The sequence below is a fragment of the Myotis myotis genome, unplaced genomic scaffold, assembly GCF_014108235.1.
Source record: "Myotis myotis isolate mMyoMyo1 unplaced genomic scaffold, mMyoMyo1.p scaffold_m19_p_20, whole genome shotgun sequence".
Classification (NCBI taxonomy): domain Eukaryota; kingdom Metazoa; phylum Chordata; class Mammalia; order Chiroptera; family Vespertilionidae; genus Myotis; species Myotis myotis.
Genome location: NW_023416325.1, coordinates 3,098,837 through 3,120,465, shown reverse-complemented (window position 1 = coordinate 3,120,465; position 21,629 = coordinate 3,098,837). Strand labels below are relative to the sequence as shown.

The window sequence follows — 21,629 nt, the reverse complement described above, 5'->3', positions numbered from 1 at the left end:
CCATCAGAGCGACTTCGAGGTCCTCACACCCACCTTCCATGCCTGGCCTAAGCGATTCCAGAGCTTCTAGAGATGAAGGTAATGAGCCAGATTGTGTGTGTGTGTGTGTGTGTGGGGTGACCCTGGGGAAGGCAGTGGCAGAAATTGGTGATGGCTCTGGGAGGCCGCACTAATTAATTCACTTATTCTAATGGGTGAAGCAAGCCCCCTTGGGCTTCCCTAGCCGCCGGCTCGCTCACGTCTGGCTCTGCCCATTTGCATTGTAAGCAGGAAGTTCGCCGTCTGTTCCAACGCGGAATAGATGTTAGCAGCACTTTATTGGATCAGCTCAAGGTGATTTAGATCGGTTCTTGGAACACATTCAGCCTCGGAGACCACGCCAGTGTGGCGCTTGGCTCGCTGGGTAGATGGGATGACACATCCATCTGTGCCAACCAACCCAAGCGTGGCATCCAACGTGACGGATGCATCTGGGGAGGTGTGCAAGCTTATGCCCTAGAATTTCGGACTCGGGCTTCCCCTGATATTTCCCGGAGAAAAACTTCCCGACATTTATTTGGTTTACAGTCTTTTATTTCAGTCTTAGGATCTTTTTGCCGCCCAAACAGAAGGCCAACAGGTCAGGCTGATAAAGAGGTAGCTGCTCAGAGGGAAGCCCCTTTCTCTTGTCAAACCTCGAAGCTGGGGCACAGTTGAAACAGATGTTCCTTCTCAGATGGATGTAGTTCCCTTCTATTCCTCCATTGCTGGGAGTTTTTAATCATGGGTGGATGTTGGATTTTGTCCAATGCTTTTCTCTGCATCTTTTGAGATGATTGTGTAGCTTCTGTCCTTTAACTTGTTAATGCGATGCGTTCTATCAAGAGAGTTTCTGGAGTTAAACAATTCTTCATTCTTGAAAAATAATTTTAATGTAATTTTAAATTGTATTTTTAAATCCTTTTTTAATATCACTAATAATACACTCATATTTCCTTCCTGAAAGTTAAAGTATTTCCATGTGTGTGCAAATGCATAGCATTTTCCTGGGCAGATGCATAAGAAGTTGTTTATAAGGATTGTCTCTAGGGAAGGGAACCAGTGGTTAAAGGATGGGGGAGAGAAGTGATCCTAGTAACTCATTTGTCCTTTCTGGGTTGTGTTCTAGGAGCATTTAAATCTTTTTGAAAATATTAAGTCAAGTGAAAACGTTATAGGATATGCTAAAGTTCCTCTTATCCGCTGTGACCAGTTCTCATTACTTCTTAACCTCTCCTGAAGTTACAGCCCAGGAGATGTGTGTCCAGAGGGATATTCCTTGCATTTGCAAACCTTGTAATATATTTATATACAGATAGGTATATAGCCACAGAAGCTACAGAGTTATGGATTGTGTTGTGTGTCACATAGATGAAATAATACTGCAAGAATAATTCTGCTTTTTTCTTCTATTATTTGGTTGGGAGCTTTGTCCATATTTTTACATATACCTCTAGCTCCTCCTTTTTAATTGTGGGCGAGCTGCCCAGTATTACATAATATGAAAACGTAACTATTCCTTTACCCCAGAATTTCTCTAGGGTAGATTTAGGGTAGTGAAATTGGTGGTCCTCGGGGTATACACGTTTGTTGTTGTTATAACCAATACTACCAAATTGCTCTATGGGTTCTTAAATGCACCAATCAAGCATTTTCTCAAGGGTCTTCACCTTTGCCTGCTGACTTGCTGTGACTTTGATTGAGCAATGCAGGCTTTCTCTCTGGACCCCCTGTGACTCGATCTGGAGGAGGAAGAAACTGGGGCCCCATGAGCCTGTGGGATGGCGTAATGATAGCTCGTGCAGCCTCAGAGTGGGTCGGGAGCGGCTGCCCTAGGGGAGACAGGGAAGAGGGGGAGGACGCGGGTGGCAGCTGAGCCGCAGGCAGACAATTCAGATGCATTTGGCCCTTATCTCAGACCCTCCATTAGTGCAGTGATAATTTATCCGGAGCTCTCACCCCGTAGCCCCCTCTGGAATGCCCAGATTCCCTTGTCTAGGGGAACTCACTTCTGAGCGTCTCTCAGAGGAAGAAATGACAAGCAAGGTTAGCAATATGTGCGTATGGTAATGTTACCTTTGAACAAATGAATACTCATAAAAAGTACAGAGCAATATCATTGCACTGGTCAAAGGTAATGACAGGATTTATAGATGACATTAATTCATAACGTGGTACAGGTGGGGTGGTCCAGGAATGGAACACACAGTTAGAAGTACATGGAGAATATTTTCCTTTTTTTTGTCCCCATCAGTGTGATGCTGTGACTGAATGTTTAAGCACCTTTCAGAATGTGAGATGGGCAGAATGCCTGCCACCTTCTCCACCCTACCCAGGCTCAACCCCTGAGGCTGAGACAGTTTGTTTAAATGTTTCTAAATCCAATGCCTGTTGATCGTCCACATTTTGAGCAAATCTGGGTGCATTTTACGATTTCCCGACGTATTGTAGGCATTCTGGCTTATTTCTGCAGAATAAAAGGGGGAAACAAAGTCCTTCGGGCTGTGGGTTGAGAAAAGGGATGAAGTCGTGGGACAAGTAGACTCTGGATCACAGATGTGGATTCTGAGCTGCAATAGAGGTGAGTTCTGGGGCGGGGACCAGGTAGATGCTGGGACATGACAGAGGTGGGTTCTGGGTGAGAAGTGGATTCTGGGAGACCATAGAGGTGGGTTCTGGGTCATGGTAAAAGTGGGTGAGGTGGTTCCGGGACTTGGTAGAGGAGGGTCTTAGATCAGGGACCAGGTGGGTTCTGGGACAGCGGGGACGGGGTGGATTCTGGACAGGGAGGGGGTGCGTTCTGGGAAAGCAACCAGTGGATTGTGGGATGGGAACAGATGGGGAGTGGGCCGGCTGTCCCACTCTGTGCTACCAGAACCTGCCCACGCATAGCACTGCTGGAGCCCTTAATCCCATAGGCTTTAGCTCAAACATCAGGACCTAAGAGAGACCTCCCTGTGGCCTCCACGCCCTCATGAGCCCCTCCCCCCCTTCACTCTCCTGCTCAGTGCTTTCTCTTCCTCCCACTCTGCCCAGCTTGTGATCGCAGGTGTACTGTACAAGTAGCCGTTAACCGGTTAAAAATGCGGATTTTTGTAATCAAAGAAAACAAAGATAATTTCAAGAGAAACATCAAAAGTGCTTTATTCAAAGTAATGTCCATCGCTAGCTACACATTTCCCCCATCTTTCGGGTAATTTGTGGATACCGTCTCAATAGAACTTTTCTTGTTTTAAGGCAGACCATTCAGAGACCCGATTTTCCACTTCTTCGTACGTTCTGAAGTGCTGCTCAGAAAGCGCGGGTGCCATCGATCGGAACAAGTGGTCACCTGAAGGAGCAAGACAACAAAACCGCATACACATCAAATCGCATCTACATCAACATGTGTGACTCCAGCTATTGAAAAAATCCGCATTATTAGCCGGTACACCTAGTATACGTATGATTACTTGGGCATCGAATCCTGGTTGCACTGTGACTCTCTGCCCGCTGGGGCCTTGTCTGAACCGCTCACCACAGGTAGCACAGGCCAGGCACAAGGAGGATGCTCCGTCATTACTATTTGTATTGAATGAATGAGTTTTCCGTGAGACCAAGGACCCTGATTTGAACTTTCATTCCAAGTGCCCGAGAGGCCTTCTAAGTGCAGGTTGAATCCATCGGTAAAGGAAGAAGGATGTTAGGGCGGGAGGAAGCGAGAGGAAAGAAGAGGGCGAGAAAGTGAACGAGAAGGAAAGGAGGAAGTGGAGGAAGAAGAGACTCAGAGAGCCAGAGAGAGGGGCGGAGGAGAGGAAGAGAGGGAGGAGGGGGCGCAGAGGGGCCGAGGAGCGAGGACCGAATGAATGAAGGCGCGCAGCTGAACGAGCGGGCGGTGCGTCTTGCTGCCCAGGATCCCGGCCGCTCCCAAAAAGCCACCTGAGCGGGCGGCGCGATTCGGCCCTCGGGTCACCACGCGCACCACCAGCGAGGATCCGCGCTGGGGTCCGGGTCCCAGCCCGCGAGCGCCCCGCCCCGCCGGCCCCGCCCCGCCCCGGCGCGCGCGGCATTGTGGGAGTTGTAGTCCTTCCGGCCCCGCGGAGCGCAGCGCGGCGTCGGCACCGGCGAGGCTCCAGCGCGTCTCCCGCTGGCGTCCCGCGGCGTGGGCCGGGCAGCGGCCGGGCAGCAGCTCCGCGGCGCGGGCAGGGGATGTCCGCGCGTCCGCGCCCTCGGGCGGCGGAGTCGCCCCGGCCCCAGCGGTCGCCCCCGCCGCCCGCGCTCCCGGCGCAGGTAAGCGGGTCTCTGGGGGCTGCGGGGCGGGAGGGCGGCGCGGCTGGGCCGACCCCGCTGCCGGGGAGGAGGTGGGGGCCGGGCGGCTGCAGGCCCGCGGTCCCCACGCCCGGCGACGCGGCCGCTGAGGATGCTCTGAGACGCCGGCGCCTGCCTGCGCCCCACATCCCGGCCCGGCGAGGGGCCCCAGCTGCCCGGCGCTCGCTACGTGCTGAGCGCCGCCGCCTCGTCTGTGTTCGCGGCCCGGGTCGGGCGTCACCCTCCTCCTACCCCCTGTCCCATCGCGGTCTCCTACTTCGTGTAATACCCTTCCCTCCACCCCCCATCGCCTCCTCCCGGTGACCCTCCTCCTGGATCCCCTTCCTTGCCTGCTCTCCCCTCCCCCCCAGCCCTGAGCTTCACCCACTTCCCATATTTCCCGTGGTAACCCTCTCCCCTGCCCCCGGGTGATCCACACATGCTTCATTCCCTACTCATTAGCGGATTGCCTACTTTTCCTGTCAGTAATCACCTTTCTCTTGTCCCATCCCCCTCCTCCCTAACCTCCTGGTGGTCACCATCTGTATTAACCCAACCTTTGCCCGCCCCTTCCCCCCTCACTCTCCAGAGTGGATGCTGACACAGCTGGCCAAGAGAGCGAGGAGGAAAGGTCTCTGGTCCCCACCGGGGAGGGCTGGCCCCAGAGCAGCTCCTGGCTCCTGGGTGGAGGGGCGGCAGGCATTGCTCATCTTACCTCCCCCCACCCCCGCCTGCTCCCTGGGGGACTTCTGGGGTGACCTGGCATCACCCTAAAAATGACCAGAAGCTTTTTAGCCTTGGGCAGCCCCTGGACTGGTAATGTGAACTGAATTAACCAGGTCAGAGCTATAGGCCTGCTTCCCCCACCCCCCAGTGAGGAGGTGTTCATTGTATCAGAAGTTATACTGATTGGACTTGCTCACCAATTGGCCATGAATTTGGACTTGATTCCCCCAAGCAGACTGACCTTTAAGATCTGGAGTTGCATATGATTAAAGTGCAGAACTGCGATGAGGTGTCCCAATCCCTAATGAGGACAGAAATGAAACATGAACAGATGTGTGAAGGAAGCCGGAAGTTGCTGTGGTCACTGACACTGGGGGTGGGGGTGGGGGAGGGGGAATCCATGGTCGATGGGGGTTTGTCACTGGGTGCAATAGGGTCCAATGTTTGCACCGGTATTTAATCCACTGCCAGTCACCCTGCAAGTGTAAGGGCGACCTTTAGTGTCATATTTCAGCTGTGAGCTTGTTAGCCCACCTCCGGGCCCAGGGGCCCGCCTGCGTTTTCTGGCTACAAGTAACCGATAGGTCTGAAAAGTCCTAACTTCAGCTCTCAGTGCTGTTTATGATCTTGTGAGCAGGGTCCGAGCCTGGAGCTCAGGGGATCGGGATCTTTTGTTGCCTTTTGTCTATAGCTCAGTCTAGGGAGTGACCGGGGCTGTCCTTGTAGAGAATGACGCTTCCTGGAGGAGGGGGTAAGCTGGAGTGGGGGAGGGGGGGGGGTCAGGGTAGCGATTCCTTCATCCTCTACCCTGCCCTCCAGACCTTCATGTTGACTGACTTAAACTCTAGTGCTTAGCAGGGCTGATGGGAACTAACACTTCACAGGTGTTTGTCAAATTATCAGCCTCTCACTCTGAGACCATTTCAGGAAACCTCTTCCCCGAGAGAGGGTGTTTACAAGCTCCAGTTCGGAGTTGAGCTCAGTGATGGGGGAAATCCCTTTTAGTCCGAGTTGCTTGTCGCTACGCAGGTGATGGTTTCACACCTGTGGCGAGAGGGCTTGCAAACAACACACCTTTCATTCAAATTTTCTTTCCCATCTCGAGAGGAAACAGCTGCCAGTCACGGGAGGACGGAGAGAGAACCGGGGGCACATAGGGGTCTCTTTCCATCCAGGGGGGCCTAGCCTTGCCCTCTCCTCCCAAGTCTGTGATGAAATCAAGAACATGTGAGAGAAAAAAAAATTAGCATCTAACCTCCCCAACTCTTGTATTTTTCCTAGAAACATAAAAACCATGCATGAATATTCAGCACGTGTGCTTTGGACTTACTGAACACAATAGTCAAGTGGCTCCTTGTTCGGCCTAAGCTGGGAAGATGCAAAGAGGCAGTTAATGATCACCTAAGGTTTCCCTTTCGTTTTTGGCTTTGCAAGTCTGGGGACCAAAAAAAAAAAAACCGCAAAGGAAACAAACAAACCACCACTTGAGATGTGTGGCCACAAGAGCGTCCAGAATCTACCTGCAGCTGCTGGAATGCTCTGTCCTGAGTCATCTTTCTCTGAGGCCCCACCTTTGGTTTTGCTGGCTCAGCAAGGTGTGGCTGCCACATGTCACAGCAGTCTCCAGCGCACATGCTGAATGCTGACCATGACATGATCGTACATGCTCGACATCCGTCATTCATCCTCATTCAGTGAGAAGAGCATTACCCGTCTTACAGATGAGGAAACTGAGACTTAGAGAGGGGAAGTGACCTGTCCGGGGCTGGGAGTGCTGCTCGGTCTAGCCCATCTCCAGGTTGGGTTCTTAATCTCTGCCCCATCGCAAGAACTTTCGGGCCACATTTGGTCCTGAAAGTGGAGGGTCCAGCTCTCCCACTTTTTTCGTTACTCTCTCGTCTTCCTGAGAGAGGAGAGGGAGGGCGGAGCGCAGAACGAATTGTTTTGCTGCTGGAGATGAGGGGATGCAGTAGCACATAGACCTGGCGGTTCTCATCGGGTTAGAAAAAGCAGGTGGATGGCGGGTTTCAGCTGGGGAACATGGTGGGGGCTTTATAGACATGGCAACGTGACCCCTGTGCCCTGACCATGCCTTTAGGTTATAAGGATAATCGGGGTGCTGGGCAGTGACCCCGAGCATCAGTAAAACACGTGGGAAAGTATCTGTGTGTTTGGAGACAGACCTGAAAGGGCTTTTACTTCCATTCTGTCTCGTCGTGTCACTTTCATAACCTCACGGGTGAGGCCAGTAAGGAGTCTCCCAAGTGAGTAGTTGAAATGCCCAGTGTCTGCCATGGGAATGCAGGGAGCCCACTTCCTTTTCCAGTTTGATTTAAGCTCAACCCATGTCAGAAGGGCAAGAGAGATTAAATAAGAATGATGTAGGGCTATGAAAACAGTGAAATGGAAAATATGCCATCTTAAAGTGCCTTTGCCATTTTTAAAATGCTTTGTGAACCCACATCTACTTAAAAGGACAGAGAGTGAAGGGGATTAAGCATTTATTAAATGGCTACTATGAAAGTATAGCAAAATGGGTAGTTACCACTTTGAAGTCATATGGGATTTGTGTCCCCACTGTGGCTGCAGGAACTTCGGGGAGTTATAGGGTCTCTGAGCCTCAGTGTTCTCATCTGTGAAATGGGAACTCTGGTACCTCCTCAGGATGCTGTGAAATATATGGGACTACTGTCATGGTCAAACAGTGCTCGATGCAGGTGAAACACCGCTGGTCCTTTGGGAAAAGGGGGTGGTGGTGAAGTGGAGAGAGAATACACAAGACTGAGAAGCGTGTCCCCTACCAACAAGGGCCTTATGAAATGATCTGGGACTTTACATTTCACGTGAGGATTTTTCCCGGTATAAAAATTTATGCTGTTTTTTTATTTTATTTTTTTCATCCAGGTTTGGACTTAAAAAAAAAAAACGGTTTCATAGTGACCAACACCACTCGCTAATGTGACATAAAGCAGCTCCTGCCACTCTGCCCAGTCCCTTTTGCCTGGAGTGGGGTGGTGGGCACAGGCGGCCTCGCCTGTCAATGCCACCCTGAGCAGGATCCGAGGAACAGGGGCAGCCATGCCTCCCCCTGCCCCCGCTGCCCCGCGCTAACCTGCCAAGTGTGGGTGCCCTTGGGGACTGACTGACTGACCTTGCTTCACACCCACGACAACAACTCCCCCAAGATGTCGCTCGAGTGGCTGGTGGCCTGGAGCTGGTCGCTGGATGGCCTCCGGGACTGCATCGCCACGGGCATCCAGTCCGTGCGGGACTGGGACACCGCCGCCGTGGCCACCGTGGCCTGCCTGCTGGTCCTGTTCGTGTGGTACTGCTACCACGTGGGCCGGGAGCAGCCCCGGCCCTACGCCTCCGTCAACTCCCTCATGCAGGGCGCCGACGCCAACGGGCTGCAGAACGGGTACGTGTACTGCCAGTCCCCCGAGTGCGTGCGCTGCACCCACAACGAGGGCCTCAACCAGAAACTCTACCACAACCTGCAGGAGTACGCCAAGCGCTACTCCTGGTCGGGCATGGGCCGCATCCACAAGGGCATCCGCGAGCAGGGCCGCTACCTCAACAGCCGGCCCTCCATCCAGAAGCCCGAGGTCTTCTTCCTGCCCGACCTCCCCACCACGCCCTACTTCTCCCGGGACGCCCAGAGGCACGACGTGGAGCTGCTGGAGCGGAGCTTCCCCACCATCCTGGGCGAGTTCGAGGCCCTGTACAAGGGCTTCTCCAACTGCAGCCTCCCGCAGGGCTGGAAAATGAACAGCACCCCCAGCGGGGAGTGGGTCACCTTCTACTTGGTCAACCAGGGGGTGTGCGTTCCCAGGAACTGCAGGAAGTGCCCACGGACGTACCGCTTGCTCGGCAGCCTTCGGACCTGCATTGGGAACAATGTTTTTGGGAACGCGTGCATCTCCGTGCTGAGCCCCGGGACTGTGATCACGGAGCACTACGGACCCACCAACATCCGCATCCGATGCCACTTAGGTATGTTGTGGGGCCGGGGTCCCGGCACACACCCCTTCTCAGTAGCGTCGGGCCTGACTTCCGGGGGGAATCCAGACACCCCGAAAGCTCAGTAGCCACAATTCCTGCTCTTTTCACATCTTTTGTTGTTGTGTTTCTCTCACAAATTGATGAGCCACCTGTAAACAGTTTGACATCAAAGATTGGGTCAAAACAATGATCAGTGTGAACCTGATATTCACAGAAGCTCTGTCCAAAGGGAGCTTTCTGTGCTGACGGGCCTGGTCTCCGTGCGCACTGTCTGATACGGTAGCCACTGGCCCACGTGACCGCTGGGTGCTTGAGATGTGATTAGTGCCACTGAGGGGCTCAGTTTTTAACTTAATTGGAATTAAAATTTAAATAGCAGCACATGGCTAGTGCCTGTTGAGCAGTGGCCCTGCAGAGCCAGGGATAGTTACAGTGATCGCTGCGGTCCATGATGATGCGGGGGCTGTGAGAGATGCCGCGTGCCTTCTGATACTCGGAGATAAACCGATGCTCCGTGGTGATGCTACCCAGATTCCAGGGAAGTGGGCAAGGCGTGCACTGTGTGCAGCTGTGGTTTTGAGAGCAGGGCTGGAGCCAGATTGCCTGTGTTTGCATCCTGGCCCCACCTCGAGCTGGCTGTGTTACTTTGGGCAAGTCGCTTCACCTCTCTGAGCCTTGGTTTCCTCATTTGGAAGATCACCTTTTACAGAATTACGCTGAGGCTCTGGGAGGAGATTGTGTGTTGTGAAGCATTTGTTCACGCAGAGCATGATAGAGAGGGAGTACTTGCTAAAAGTAGGCTTGGAAACAGCTTGGTAAATGGGGTATTAGTTCCCCAGAATGCCTCATTTGTTCCTGGTGAGTCATGATAATGGCTTGGTTACCGGGGCGATGGCACCTCGGGTTAGCATCCCAGACTGGAGGAGTGTGTGGGGCCAGGCCCAGCTCTGGGGAGTTTGCAGCGCTGCCTGGGCATCCGGATGGAGGGAGGAGAAACACATAAGCCCGATGTGGCCAGAGCAGGGTTCATAATTATTCCCACAGAGGAACTTCGGGCTGCACTGGGGGGGGGGCCCACACGCCCATGCCCTCCACCCCCCCTTCACGCACCCAGAGCCCTCTGCTTCTGTTCTCTCTGGATTATGAATAAAGTGTGGCTTCAACAGAGGGCTTCACTGCTTTGAAAAGCAAAAGGGTATGAGATTCGAGCAGTTGACACCTCGAGTATTTCAAGAGGACAGGCAGAGCAGGGTCGAGGTGGCCTGACTTCGTGGTCAGCTGTGTCACTTTGGGCAAGTAACTGGGTCTCTGTGCCTCAGTTTCCTCATCTGTGAAATGGGGAGATGGTACTTATCTCACAGGACCATTAGAGGGTCACATCAAGTAACATCTCCTATGGCTGCTTGACACAGTGCCTGGCACGTGACAGCATTGGCTAAGCAGTTGCTGGTACCTCTGAGGACCTGACACCAGGTGGGACCATGTGATAAGGAACCCAGGAGACACGGTCTCTGCCCTCAGGAACCATGGGGAATGAGCAGACTGTGCTCCTGGGCCCTGATTGGTCCGCCCTATGTGCTGAGTGACCTTGGAGCCGCCGTGCTCTCCTCTCTCGAATGGAGGTAGTGATCCCCGCCTGACGGCTGGTGGAGGCCTGGGGGTGCTGTGTGTGTGTGAAGTGCTTGGCAGGTTGAGAGCGGTCAGGTCAAGGGGCTATGATTAACCTAAGAGCGGAGGTGGTCATCCTAGCGACGGATCATGATCAGTGAAATCACTGTGAGAGGCACCAGGGTGCTCCCTGAGGTCAGAGGATGGGAGGGCTGCAGGTGGGCTGGCCTGGAAGGGCGCAGCTGGGGAGGAGGCTTCCCTTGGGGGTTGGGGGAGCCGTGTCTGGCTTGCTGGGGCGACCAGTGATGGAGGCCGAGGTTGGAGAGGTCGGGTGGGAGCAAACCACAGAGCCTCCCCCTGCTCCCCCGTCAGGCTTGGTCTTAAGGCTGTGGGCCATGGGGAACAACGATGATGTTTTAAAAGGCTTCCTTTTATGTTTTCTAAAAACTTCCAAATGATGCAGGGAAGGGCGTTTGAGGACAGATGGGGTGGGACTCCAGGCAGGTGTGCTGAGTAGGAAGGGCTGGTGGCGAGGAACAAAGATTTGCCTCCTGTGTATTAATGCCTGTTGTGCATCTATGCAGTTTAAGTGTGTGTGTGTGTGTAAATCACACCCACACAGGTCCCTTGATGACCTGTCCTCCCCTCCTTGGCCTGCTGGGTACTGGCCACCAGAGAAAGTGGGCCACGTCATGCTCCCGGGGCAACAGGAAACCTTGGAAGGCGTCCCATTGGAGTGTGGCTAGTCCCCGAGGCCAGGCGAGCTCCGTGGTTGGCTCTGCTCACCGTTTCCTTCTTTCCACGGTCATGCCCACATTCGTATGCACCCAGGAAGGAAAGAAGGGTGTGTTTGATTCACGTGACCTTGAGTGTTGACAGAGAGGGAGGCCAGAGAAGGAGGTCGGAAACAGGGCCAGCAGGATAGGTGTCTGGTGGCCACACCTCTGCCAGTTACCTGGCTGTAGGTGGCGGAGGTACTGTGGTTTCTGGAATGCCAAGCCTTGTCGTCCGCTTCTGCCTGCCATCTGCGTTGTGACTGGTGGTACTGTCTGTCCAGCCATTGCTCCTCATGTGCCCAGTCATTTGCTGAGCCCTGTCCTGCGCTACCTCCAGAGGTGGTGTCACTCAGCTTTGATTCCGTGCAGACCCAGGGACAGCTCCCACCTGGCCACCACCTGGCACTGTGTGGGGGGCTGGGATGTCCTGCCGGCACTGCCACAAACCTCTAGGAAGCAACCTCTGACGATTATCAGGCAGGTGGCACCGGGGAGGCAGGCGCCCATCCAAAGGGCTAACCCTCGGGAAAGGGTAGATAAAAATGCATATTCAGCAAATTCTCACTAAATAAGCACAATTCCACTCTCAATTTTCTTTCGTGCGTATGCTGTCAGGTTTCTGGGCCACCCACCTGCGTGGTACCAGCAGATCAGCTTGTGTTTGCCTTGCCCACCCTCAGTGTCAGCCGCCGGCCTCCTGAAGTGGGGCCACTGGTGGGCAGAGCCTTTCTCCACCTTCTCCTGCCTCCGTCAGTGGTTGGTGGGGAAGGCAGCAAACCCTAAGCCAGAGAGAGGCCTGGGCATGTGGGACTGGCCCAGGCCATGTGCGGGGCCTGTCTCTAACCCAGGAGCCACCTGGATTCTCATTTGGGGGGTTAATGATTACTTCTGCCAACTAAACTGGTTTGTGAGCAAGAGGCAGGAATGGTGGGTCACTGGACTGGAGCAGAGTGCGGGGGGAGGCAGGGGAGAGAAGCAGGGGGCTGATAAGCCAGCAAGACACACCGTTTTTCTGTTGTGCTGTGGCTCATGGCAGTCAGTCCTTTAGTGTCTCGGAGAAAGGGGAGCTTCTCTCTGAAACCCTGGGGTGGACTGTCCTAAAGGCCTGCTCCACCTGCACCAGCCAGTGCGGTCATGCATGAAGGGGACGTGGCCCGTGGGGCTCTCTTCATTTGCGCCAGCGGCTGCACCCCTAACCCCCAGCAGTTGTTAACAGTAGCGGGAGGTCGTGGTTTCAGAGTCAGAATGGACAGTCTCAGCTGGTGCAATGAAATGTGCTATTGATGGTTGAACTTACCATTAACTGCAGGAAAATCAGCAACCACTTAACTGCCACTGCTACTAATGTAATAGCCAGTGTTTACATCATGCTGGCCAGTGTTGTAAGAGCCTGTTCTCGGAGCCAGACAGTTTGGATTCAAATCTCAGCTCCTGCCAGGACTAAACAGTGACCTCCAGCAGGTCCCTTAACTTCTCTGTATCCGGTTGCTCCGTCTGGGAAGTAGGCGAAGTGAGGTCTGTAAAGTGTTTATTTAACACAAGCCTGCGCACAGTCTTCAGATATTAGTAGCAAGGACAGTGGTCGAGTAGCACTGGCAGGTAAGTATGCTCATGCCCCCTCTTTACAGACAAGGAGGCTATGGCTCAGAGAGATCGAGTGCTTGCCCAGGGTCACACAGCAGATGCGAGTGAGAGTCAGTGATCTGATCCCAGGGCCTCTGTCCTTCCCACGGCTCCGCGCGGCCGCCGTTAGAATTCTTACTGCATTCATGCTTCCCGGAACCATCCATTTTTGGCTCCGAGAGTGCATTAAAATACCCCGCCTGTGAGAGAAAAGGCTGTCTCATTTTGTCATAAGGGACACTGCCGACTGGCCCAGGGGCGTGCTTGTCACAGTGAGTCACTGAGGACCGATGAGAGCATCACTGTCCCAGCCCCTCCTCCAGGGCCGTGTTTTCCCAGACCTTTGGCTTGGCGAGGGGACGTGAACACGCATGCGCGGCAGCACTTCCGGCAGACCCTCTCCTGGGCTGGGCACCGAACGTGGGCCTCGCCACTGGCGCTTTAAGCATATGGCTCCGCAGCAGGTGTCGCTCCACATCCTCCTGAAGCTCAGGCGTTTTCTTGCGGGTGTCCTCCGGTTTCCCCGAACGGAGCCAAGGGAACCCCGATTAACATGCCATCCTCGGGCCTCAAAATGGATGGAAGGGTTGGAACCCAAAGAGGAGGGCACCGTGTGAGCCTTTGCGTCTTCGGTCTCACCGAGAGCAGCCCTAGAGGCGGGACTGTAGGAAACACGATTATTGACAGGCAGGGTTCTGAACCTGCTCCCGCAGTTTCCGGTGGTGCCGCGGTTGGTCTTCCGGAGTCTTCAACGTGTACGGCAAGCTCGGTTCCCGGCTTTAGCGGAGGCGCCCAGGACCCAGAGCAGGTTAAGCCAATGGAGGATTTAGTTTTTCCAAGGGGTACGGAGAGGATCCAGGTGCTTACTCCGCATTTGCCCTATTGAACTACCCCCCTCCCCATATAGAGACCCCGAGGGGTGAGGATAAAGATTGGAAATCGAGAGCTGCCCGCCCCCAAACTTCCGGCCACCCCTGACTTCCGGCCCCACGACTTCCGGTCACATCTGACTTCCGGCCACCCAGACTTCTGGCGGTGCCTGATCTCGCCTGCCTTCACTCTCTGCTCTACCTTTTCTTCCGAGGTCTGAAAACTCCAAGTGGCTGTGAGCTGGTGGTGGGGGGCGAGCCGCAGTGTTGGGCCGAAGGCCGCTGCCTTCTCTTTGACGACTCTTTCCTGCACACCGCATTCCATGAAGGTGAGTGCCTGTCTTCCCTATTGCCGCTCGTTTATTTATTTACTTTACTAAATTGATTGGGGTGGCATTGGTCAACATGAACATAGAGGTTTCCTGTGTGGATCTTTATGTTACCAGATCTGTCTATTGCACCGTGCCCACTGCCCAAAGTCAGATCTTCTGTCACTTCCTGTTAGGAACCCCTTCCTTCTGGCAGCCACCCCTCTGCTGTTTGTGTTCATAAGTTTCAGTTTGATATCCCACAGTGAAATCATACGGTGCTTAGCTTTTTCTGACTTAGTTCACTTTGCATAATGCTCTCAAGGTCCATCCATGTTGTTGCAAATGGCGCTCTTTCATCCTTTCTTGTGGCTGAGTGTGTATGTACTGCATCTTCTTCATCCACCCTCTGTTGCAGGACACTTCGGTTGTTTCCATGTCTTGGCCACCGTGAATAATTTTGCAATGAACATAAGGGCGCATAATCTTTGCGAATACATGACTTCGAGTTTTTTGTGTATATACCCAGGAGTGGGGTTGCTGGGTCATATGGTAGCTCTATTCTTAATTTTTTGAGAAATCACCAGAACTGCTTCCACAGTGGTTGTACCAGTCTACATTCCCACCAGCAGTGAGTGAGGGTTCCCTTTTCTCCACAACCTCTCCACCACTTGTTGTTGCTTGTCTTGTTGATAATGGCCACTCGGACAGGTGTAAGATGATCTCATGGTAGTTTTGATTTGCATTTCCCTAATTGCCAGGGAAGCTGGACATCTTTTCATATATCCTGGGAGAGGTGTATTTTCAGGTCCTTTGCCCACTTTTTTTTCGATTGTTTGGTGTTGAGTTTTATGAGTTCTTTATATATTTTGGAAATTAAACCTTTGTCGTAGCAGCTGTGTGCAAATATCATCTCTCATCTGGTTGGCTGCGTGTTTGTTCTGTTGTCAGTTTCCTTTGCTGTGCAGAAGCTTTTTAGTTTGATACAGTTCCACTCATTATTTTTGCCTTTACCTCCCGTGCGTTTAGGGTCAAGTCCATAAAATGTCCTCTACGGCCCAGGTCCATAAGTTTGGTACCTATCATATATTTTATGCTATGTCACTTACAGTTTTGGGTCTTATGTGTAGGCCTTTGATCCATTTTGAGTTAATTTATGTACATGGGGACAAACTGTAATCCAGTTTCATTTATTTGCATGTGGCTTTCCAGTCTTCCCAGCACTATTTATTGAAGAGACTACCTTTACTCAAATGTGCGTTTCTGGCTCGTTTGTCGAAAATTATCTGTCCATATGCATGTGGTTTTATAGCTGGATTCTCTATTCTGTTCCATTGATCTGTGTGTCTGTTTCTCTGCCAGTACCATGCTGTTTTGAATATTGTAGCTCTGTAGTATAATTTAAAGTCAGGTACTGTGATACCTCCAGCTTCGTTCTTTTTTTTGTTTTTCAGCATGGCTTTGGCTGCTCTGGGTCTTTAGTGGTTCCATACAAATCTGATGATTTCTCGTTATATTTCTTTAAAAAACGACATTGGGATTTTGATGGGGATTGCATTAAATCTGTATATTGCTTTGGGTAATATGGCCATTTAACTATGTTGATTCTTCCAATCCATGAACATGGGATATTTTTCCATTTTGTTGTGTCTTTTTTAATCTTTCGTAGTAATGCTTTGTAATTTTTAGTATATAGATCTTTCACATTCTTTGAGTTTACTCCTACCTCAACATAATAGAAGCCATATATGATAAACCCTCAGCTAATATCATACTTAGTGGCGAGAAATTGAAAGCTTTTTGCAGATAGGAAACCCTAAAGACTCTACCAAAAAACTACTAGAAACAATAAACAAATGCAGTCAGGTTGCAGGATACAAAATCAATGTGCAAAAATCCATTGCCTTCCTGTATGCTAACAACAAAACTTCAGAAAAAGAAATGGAAAAGACAATTCCTTTTGCAATAGCAACCAAAAAAATAAAAAACCCGGGTATTGCTGCCCTTTTAAAATGAACTTTATTTTTAGAGAAGTTTTAAGTTTCCAGAAAAATTGAGCAGAAAGTACACAGCACCCTCCCTCATCCCGATACACAATTTCCACTTGTACTAGCATCTGGCATGAGTGTGGTGCATCTGTTACAACTGATGAGCTCATAGCGACATGTTGTTGTTAACTAAGTCGATAGTCTGCATTAGGGTTCACTCTGTGTTGTACATTCTGTGGGTTTTGACAAACGTATAATGACATGGATGGGCCATGACAGGATCACACGGAATAGCTTCAGTCCCTCAATGCCTTGTGCCCTTACATACCCCTCTCCCTCTGCCTGCCCGTTATGCACTCTGCGTGGAACCGTAGGAAGCCAGGATCACATTGCTGATCAGAGAGCAGGAACTCTTCCGATCTGTGCTGGAAAGCTAACCGTGGGTCCTGGCTTCGGGCTGTTCGAACCTCTCCTCTCTCACCCCCATCCCAGGTGCCGCGGAGGATGGCCCACGGGTGGTTTTCATGGTGGATCTGTGGCATCCGAATGTCGCCGCGGCTGAACGGCAGGCCCTGGATTTCATCTTTGCTCCAGGCCGATGAGAACACTCCCTGTGCCAGGTCGGCGAGAGTGGCCTGGGGCAGCCGGGACAGCCTGTGGGCTGCCAGCGCCCACGTGTTACGATTCCATGCTCAGAAACCTGCCTCGACAGAAAGCTCTCATCCGGGATTTTTATACCACGTTGGGTCCCTCCTTCCTCCCGTTGTTAGTGGGAAACTCCAGCTTGTTTTTCCTTAGAGGTCTTTTTCCTTCCGTCTGTTTGCTTCTGCGGTTCGTTTCCGCCTAATGGCGCGGGACTGCGCTCTGCGGCCAGAGGCTCCCAGAGGCTCGGTGCCCCTGTTGTCAGTGTCACGTTGCTACTTGTTTTTTTTCAGTGATCAGATGGTTCTTTGTATGAATGTAACAACGTAAAACTTCTTGTGGTCACCATACAAAACAGAAAACCCTGCCACCCAGAGCACTAGAGAACGTGGCCTTTGCTGCTGTCATGGCCACAAGGGGGACCCCCCACCCCCGTCCCCCAGGCAGGGAGAGGCTGCAGTCCCTGCACCCGGCCAGCTGCATGGGCAGGGTGGACATGGGCAGGGGCACGGCCTGGGGAAATGTCACCATCCGCTTACCCCACTGCCAACCCTGTCCGTCTGATGGCGGAGAGCGTGCGGCTGTGGGACCGGAGCGGCGGGGCTCCCACGGCTCAGCCGCAGAACGAGTACTTCACTTACCTCACTGCCTACAGAAGCCCCACTGCCACCCGGGCCTGTGCAGTCCCCGTGTTAGCCGTTGTGATGCTGAGCTCGGAGACCACCTGGCTGGCCCCTTGGAGCTGTGGCGGCCGAGACTCCACTTGTCCAGCGACATCTGGGCAGCCTTTCTCTGGCAGAACTGGAACGCCAGGTGTGACCCAAGTATCTGTTTTGTTCGGAGTTTCGTGGCCTATGATTTTCCATTTACCTGTCTGTACATAAAGGTTCAAACGCTGGACTCAGTGCGAGAGTCAGCCTGTGGCCCTGTTATTGCGAAGGCGTGAGCTGAGTCATGGCAGCCGCAGCGAACTTGTGAGCGGGGATCCCCGGAAGACCGACAGACCCAGAGGACCCTGGTCCCGGCGCTGGCCTGGCCCTTCCATCTCCTGTGAAGGACACGGCCAGGTGGGGGCGCTAAGTCTAGAAACGTCCTCCTGTTAACTGAGGTGTGGAGGGCAGCCTCCTCCATCCATACCAGATGCCGGTTTGCATCATGGATCATGGCAGTGTCAGGTCAAGGAGGCCGTGGCGCGGTATGAATACAGGCCTGCCACGTGTGCAGGTCCCGTGTTTCCATCCACATGGAAGCCAGCAGCTTCTGGGAGAAGTAACCACGACCTGAAACGCACTAGCAGATCCTAGCAAGTGTGCCAAGAAAACGTGTCCACGGTTGAGTGAAATGTCTGTGAGAGATTTCCAGTGATTAGAATGCAGGAAAGGGCAGACCTTTCAAAACACCTGAAGTCTCCCCACTTGTATTTGTTAAAGCATCACTCGAGGTGCATGATTTCTATACATACCGACCGCTCCACGTTTACAGAGCCAACAGCCCGCGCAGGCACCTGGCCGCCTGCTCTCGTGTGACGTGATGGGGAACAGGAGATCAATAAAGGGTCTTGCTGAAAACCACAGTGAAATGGTGGCGTCGTCTGTCGGGCAGGAGCCCTGAGCCTGGCACATCTGAGTTGGAGGCTCTTGTTTTGGGATGGTGTCACAGCGACAGGCAGGACCCTAAATGTAGAGTGACCGAAGCAGGATGTTGTAAAAGAATGGGTGTGGGGCGGGAGAGACAAGAACAGGCCTGCGGAAGGTTAAGGAATGGCCAGTGTCACCCTGGCAAAGAACAGGGACTCGGGCTTAAGGAAAGCTGGTGCCAGGACTCGGTGCCAGGTGCTCCTTCCCACGTGACCTCTGGCCAGTCCCGGAGCCTCTGGGAGCCTCAGATCGCGCCTCTGTAGATGGTCCCTGGCAGGCAGAGCAGCGATGCTGGCTCCCTTCCTGCCATGGCCGAGGTCCCAGGCAGTGACAGAGAAGCCGGTGAGGAGGCAGGATGGGTGAGGCAGAGATGGATGAGCACATCTGATTGGGGGGGGGGGGGGGGGGGGCGGGGCAGGGCAGCCAGTGGCTCCTTTCTATCCCTGTAGAAGCAGGTTCCTCAGTAGCTACAATTTGAATTTTCTTCCTTTTCTTAGAAGAGGGACAGATGGCCCTGGTGGCCTGGAGCCCCAGGAGCAGTCTGGCCGCCAGGTGTTTTCCCATGCAAGCCCGTTCCCAGCCCACAGCCCTGGCTGGGCTGCCCTGGCAAACGGAAGAGCCAGGCGTTTCTCCCTCCTCCAGGTGCATCGCCAGCTAGGCAGCTGCTGAAGTGATTTATACGCTTCAGCCTGGGATGCTCAGGGCGACAAAGGGGCCAGCATGCCCGCCCCACTCAAGCGAGAAGCCCTGCCTTGACCCCGATACAGCCGGTATCAGCTCCAAGGCCAGACTGCACAAGGTCGATTTGCACCAGGTCACATCCCACGTGTCCCAGGCTCCTGCTCATCCTCCCCAAACTCATCTAGATTTTCTGGGTTCTGAGCCCCTTGGTGACAGTGACCACACCTACAGCTTATAGTGGGGGACGGGGAGCGTATGCCTAATCCACTAGTTCTTGACTTTGGCTGCACAGTACAATCAGTATTTTGAGAAATACTGATGCCCACACCCCACCCCCAAAGCATTTCATTTCTTGGTTCAGGGAGTACGGTCCAGTCCTGGTGTTTGTTTTAACCCTTTACCTGCCTTGATTCTAATGTGTAACTGGAACTGAGGGTTGCTGCCCTGAATAGCAAAAATAGAAAAGCCTTTGGAACCAGCCAGCTTGAGATGAGAGTCTGGGCCGTGCCCCTGTGTGATGATGGGCAGCCCCCCCGCCCTTGGGCCTCGAGGGGACGGTCAGTGTTTTAAACACACTTCTCCAGCAGCACCCTGGTGAGATCATGTGAGACTTGTCTTTCTCTGACTGGCTTATGTCACTTAGCATAATACTCTCTAGGTCCCTCCACGCTGTCTCAAAGGATAAGAAATCCTTCTTTTTCACTGCTGCATAGTATTCTGTGGTGTAAATGTACCACAGCCTTTTTATCCACTCGTCTACTGATGGGTACTTGGGCTGTTTCCAGATCTTAGCTATTGTAAACTGTGCTGCTATGAACATAGAGTGTATATATTCTTTCTGATTGGTGTTTTAGGTTTCTTAGGATATATTCCTAGAAGTGGGATCACTGGGTCAAATGGCAGTTCCATATTTAATTTTTTGAGGAAACTCCATACTGTTCTCCACAGTGGCTGCACTAGTCTGCATTTCCACCAGCAGTGCATGGGGGTTCCCTTTTCTCCACATCCTTGCCAGCACTTGTTGTCTGTTGATTTGTTGATGGTAGCCATTCTGACAGGTGTGAGGTGATACCTCACTGTTGTTTCAATTTGCATCTCTCGGATGATCAGTGACTTTGGGCATCCCCCTTTATTCTTTTTTTTTTTTTTTAAATATATTTTATTGATTTTTCCCAGAGAGGAAGGGAGAGAGAGAGTTAGAAACATCGATGAGAGAAACATCGATCAGCTGCCTCCTGCACATCTCCCACTGGTGATGTGCCCGCAACCCAGGTACATGCCCTTGACCGGAATCGAACTTGGGACCCCTCAGTCCGCAGGCCGACGCTCTATCCACTGAGCCAAACCGGTTTCGGCCCCCCTTTATTCTTAAGCCAAGTTTGAGTTGTGGTTTCTATCCCTGGCCACCAAAACGTCCTACTCCACTCTGTGAGCCTCATCTGTAAAAATGAGCCCTATGCCTACTTTCAGGTTTAATAAGTCAAATTCTGGGTGGGTTGGGCATGCTGCATACATATTTTTAAAATGTAAATACGAAAAGCAAAGCTAAGTACAAAATGCTGTTTCTAAGGACCACTGCGGCCTGCCACCAGCACCCTCCCCATAACATTGACCTCCCCAGCGGAGTCTCGCTAAGCAGCTGTGAGCACAGGGAGCAGGACAGAACAAGGCCACAGATCTTCGAGCTGCTGACAGATGGCAGTGAGAATACTCAGACAGATTGCAGCGTTAGGTGGCAGGAGGCAGCACACACAGGCTGATTGACTTTCTGCCTCCCTCCCAGGCATGCACACTGGTCCTGATTTCTAGTTACCCCCCACCTTCCCCGTGTTTCCACACTTCCGATGCCTTAGCCACCCCGATTCAAGGTGAGGGCCTTCCTCCTTGAGGACAGAGAGCACCGTGCTCACTAGACGATCCCTCCACATACAGTATTTCCACACGGTGAGGAGGGACAGGCTCAGAGCGGGCAGCTGATGTGACCAAGGTCATGCGGTGGCTGGAGGACGGCGGCAGTGAGAAACCAGGTGGCCAAGTAAACTCAGCCGTCTTGAACTCAAACACGGCCTGCAGAGGGACCCCCTGCACAGGGACGCCTGGAAGGCCATTAGCGACACTCACGCTGCACTCATTTGCAGAGGGGGCCCACCGTATGCCACGCCTTTAAATACACCGCGTCTTCCTTTCCGCTCTAAAGAACATGACATGGGGTTGAGAGAAACGAAGTAACTTGGGTCAGTTTCCAGGGCAGTAAGTCGCACAGCTGTGACTGGAACCCAGGACTCTGACACCAAAGCCCACAGGCGCCTGTTGCCACCGGAACCCTGTGGTCTGCTTGGAGATGAAGGATGTCCATTCAGACTCCAGTGCCTTTTAACAGCACACAGATGGCTCCTGTCACCCTCCTGCCCACGGGCCTTGTTGGGTCCCCTGGTCAGGGCCCCAAGCCCTTCCCTGGGCGCTC

At 52.8% G+C, this 21,629-nt stretch overlaps 1 protein-coding gene across 4 annotated transcripts in view; it reads left to right on the top strand.

Annotated features, from left to right (window-relative positions):
* The first annotated feature begins 4,103 nt into the window (after positions 1 to 4,103).
* The window catches only part of ASPHD2 (aspartate beta-hydroxylase domain containing 2), a 38,752-nt gene continuing 21,226 nt past the window's right edge, over positions 4,104 to 21,629 (top strand). Inside the window, exons 1-5 of one of the 4 annotated variants that reach the window (XM_036353507.1) lie at positions 4,104 to 4,287; positions 6,313 to 6,829; positions 7,936 to 9,024; positions 14,125 to 14,238; positions 16,698 to 17,752. In XM_036353507.1, the coding sequence (XP_036209400.1) occupies positions 8,217 to 9,024; positions 14,125 to 14,238; positions 16,698 to 16,807 (1,032 nt within the window). In that variant the 5' untranslated portion in view covers positions 4,104 to 4,287; positions 6,313 to 6,829; positions 7,936 to 8,216 and the 3' untranslated portion in view covers positions 16,808 to 17,752. Of the gene's footprint in view, positions 4,288 to 6,312; positions 6,830 to 7,935; positions 9,025 to 13,947; positions 14,239 to 16,697; positions 17,753 to 21,629 lie in introns of those variants that run through there. The other 3 variants (XR_004974809.1, XM_036353506.1, XR_004974808.1) reach the window with 3 other exon arrangements.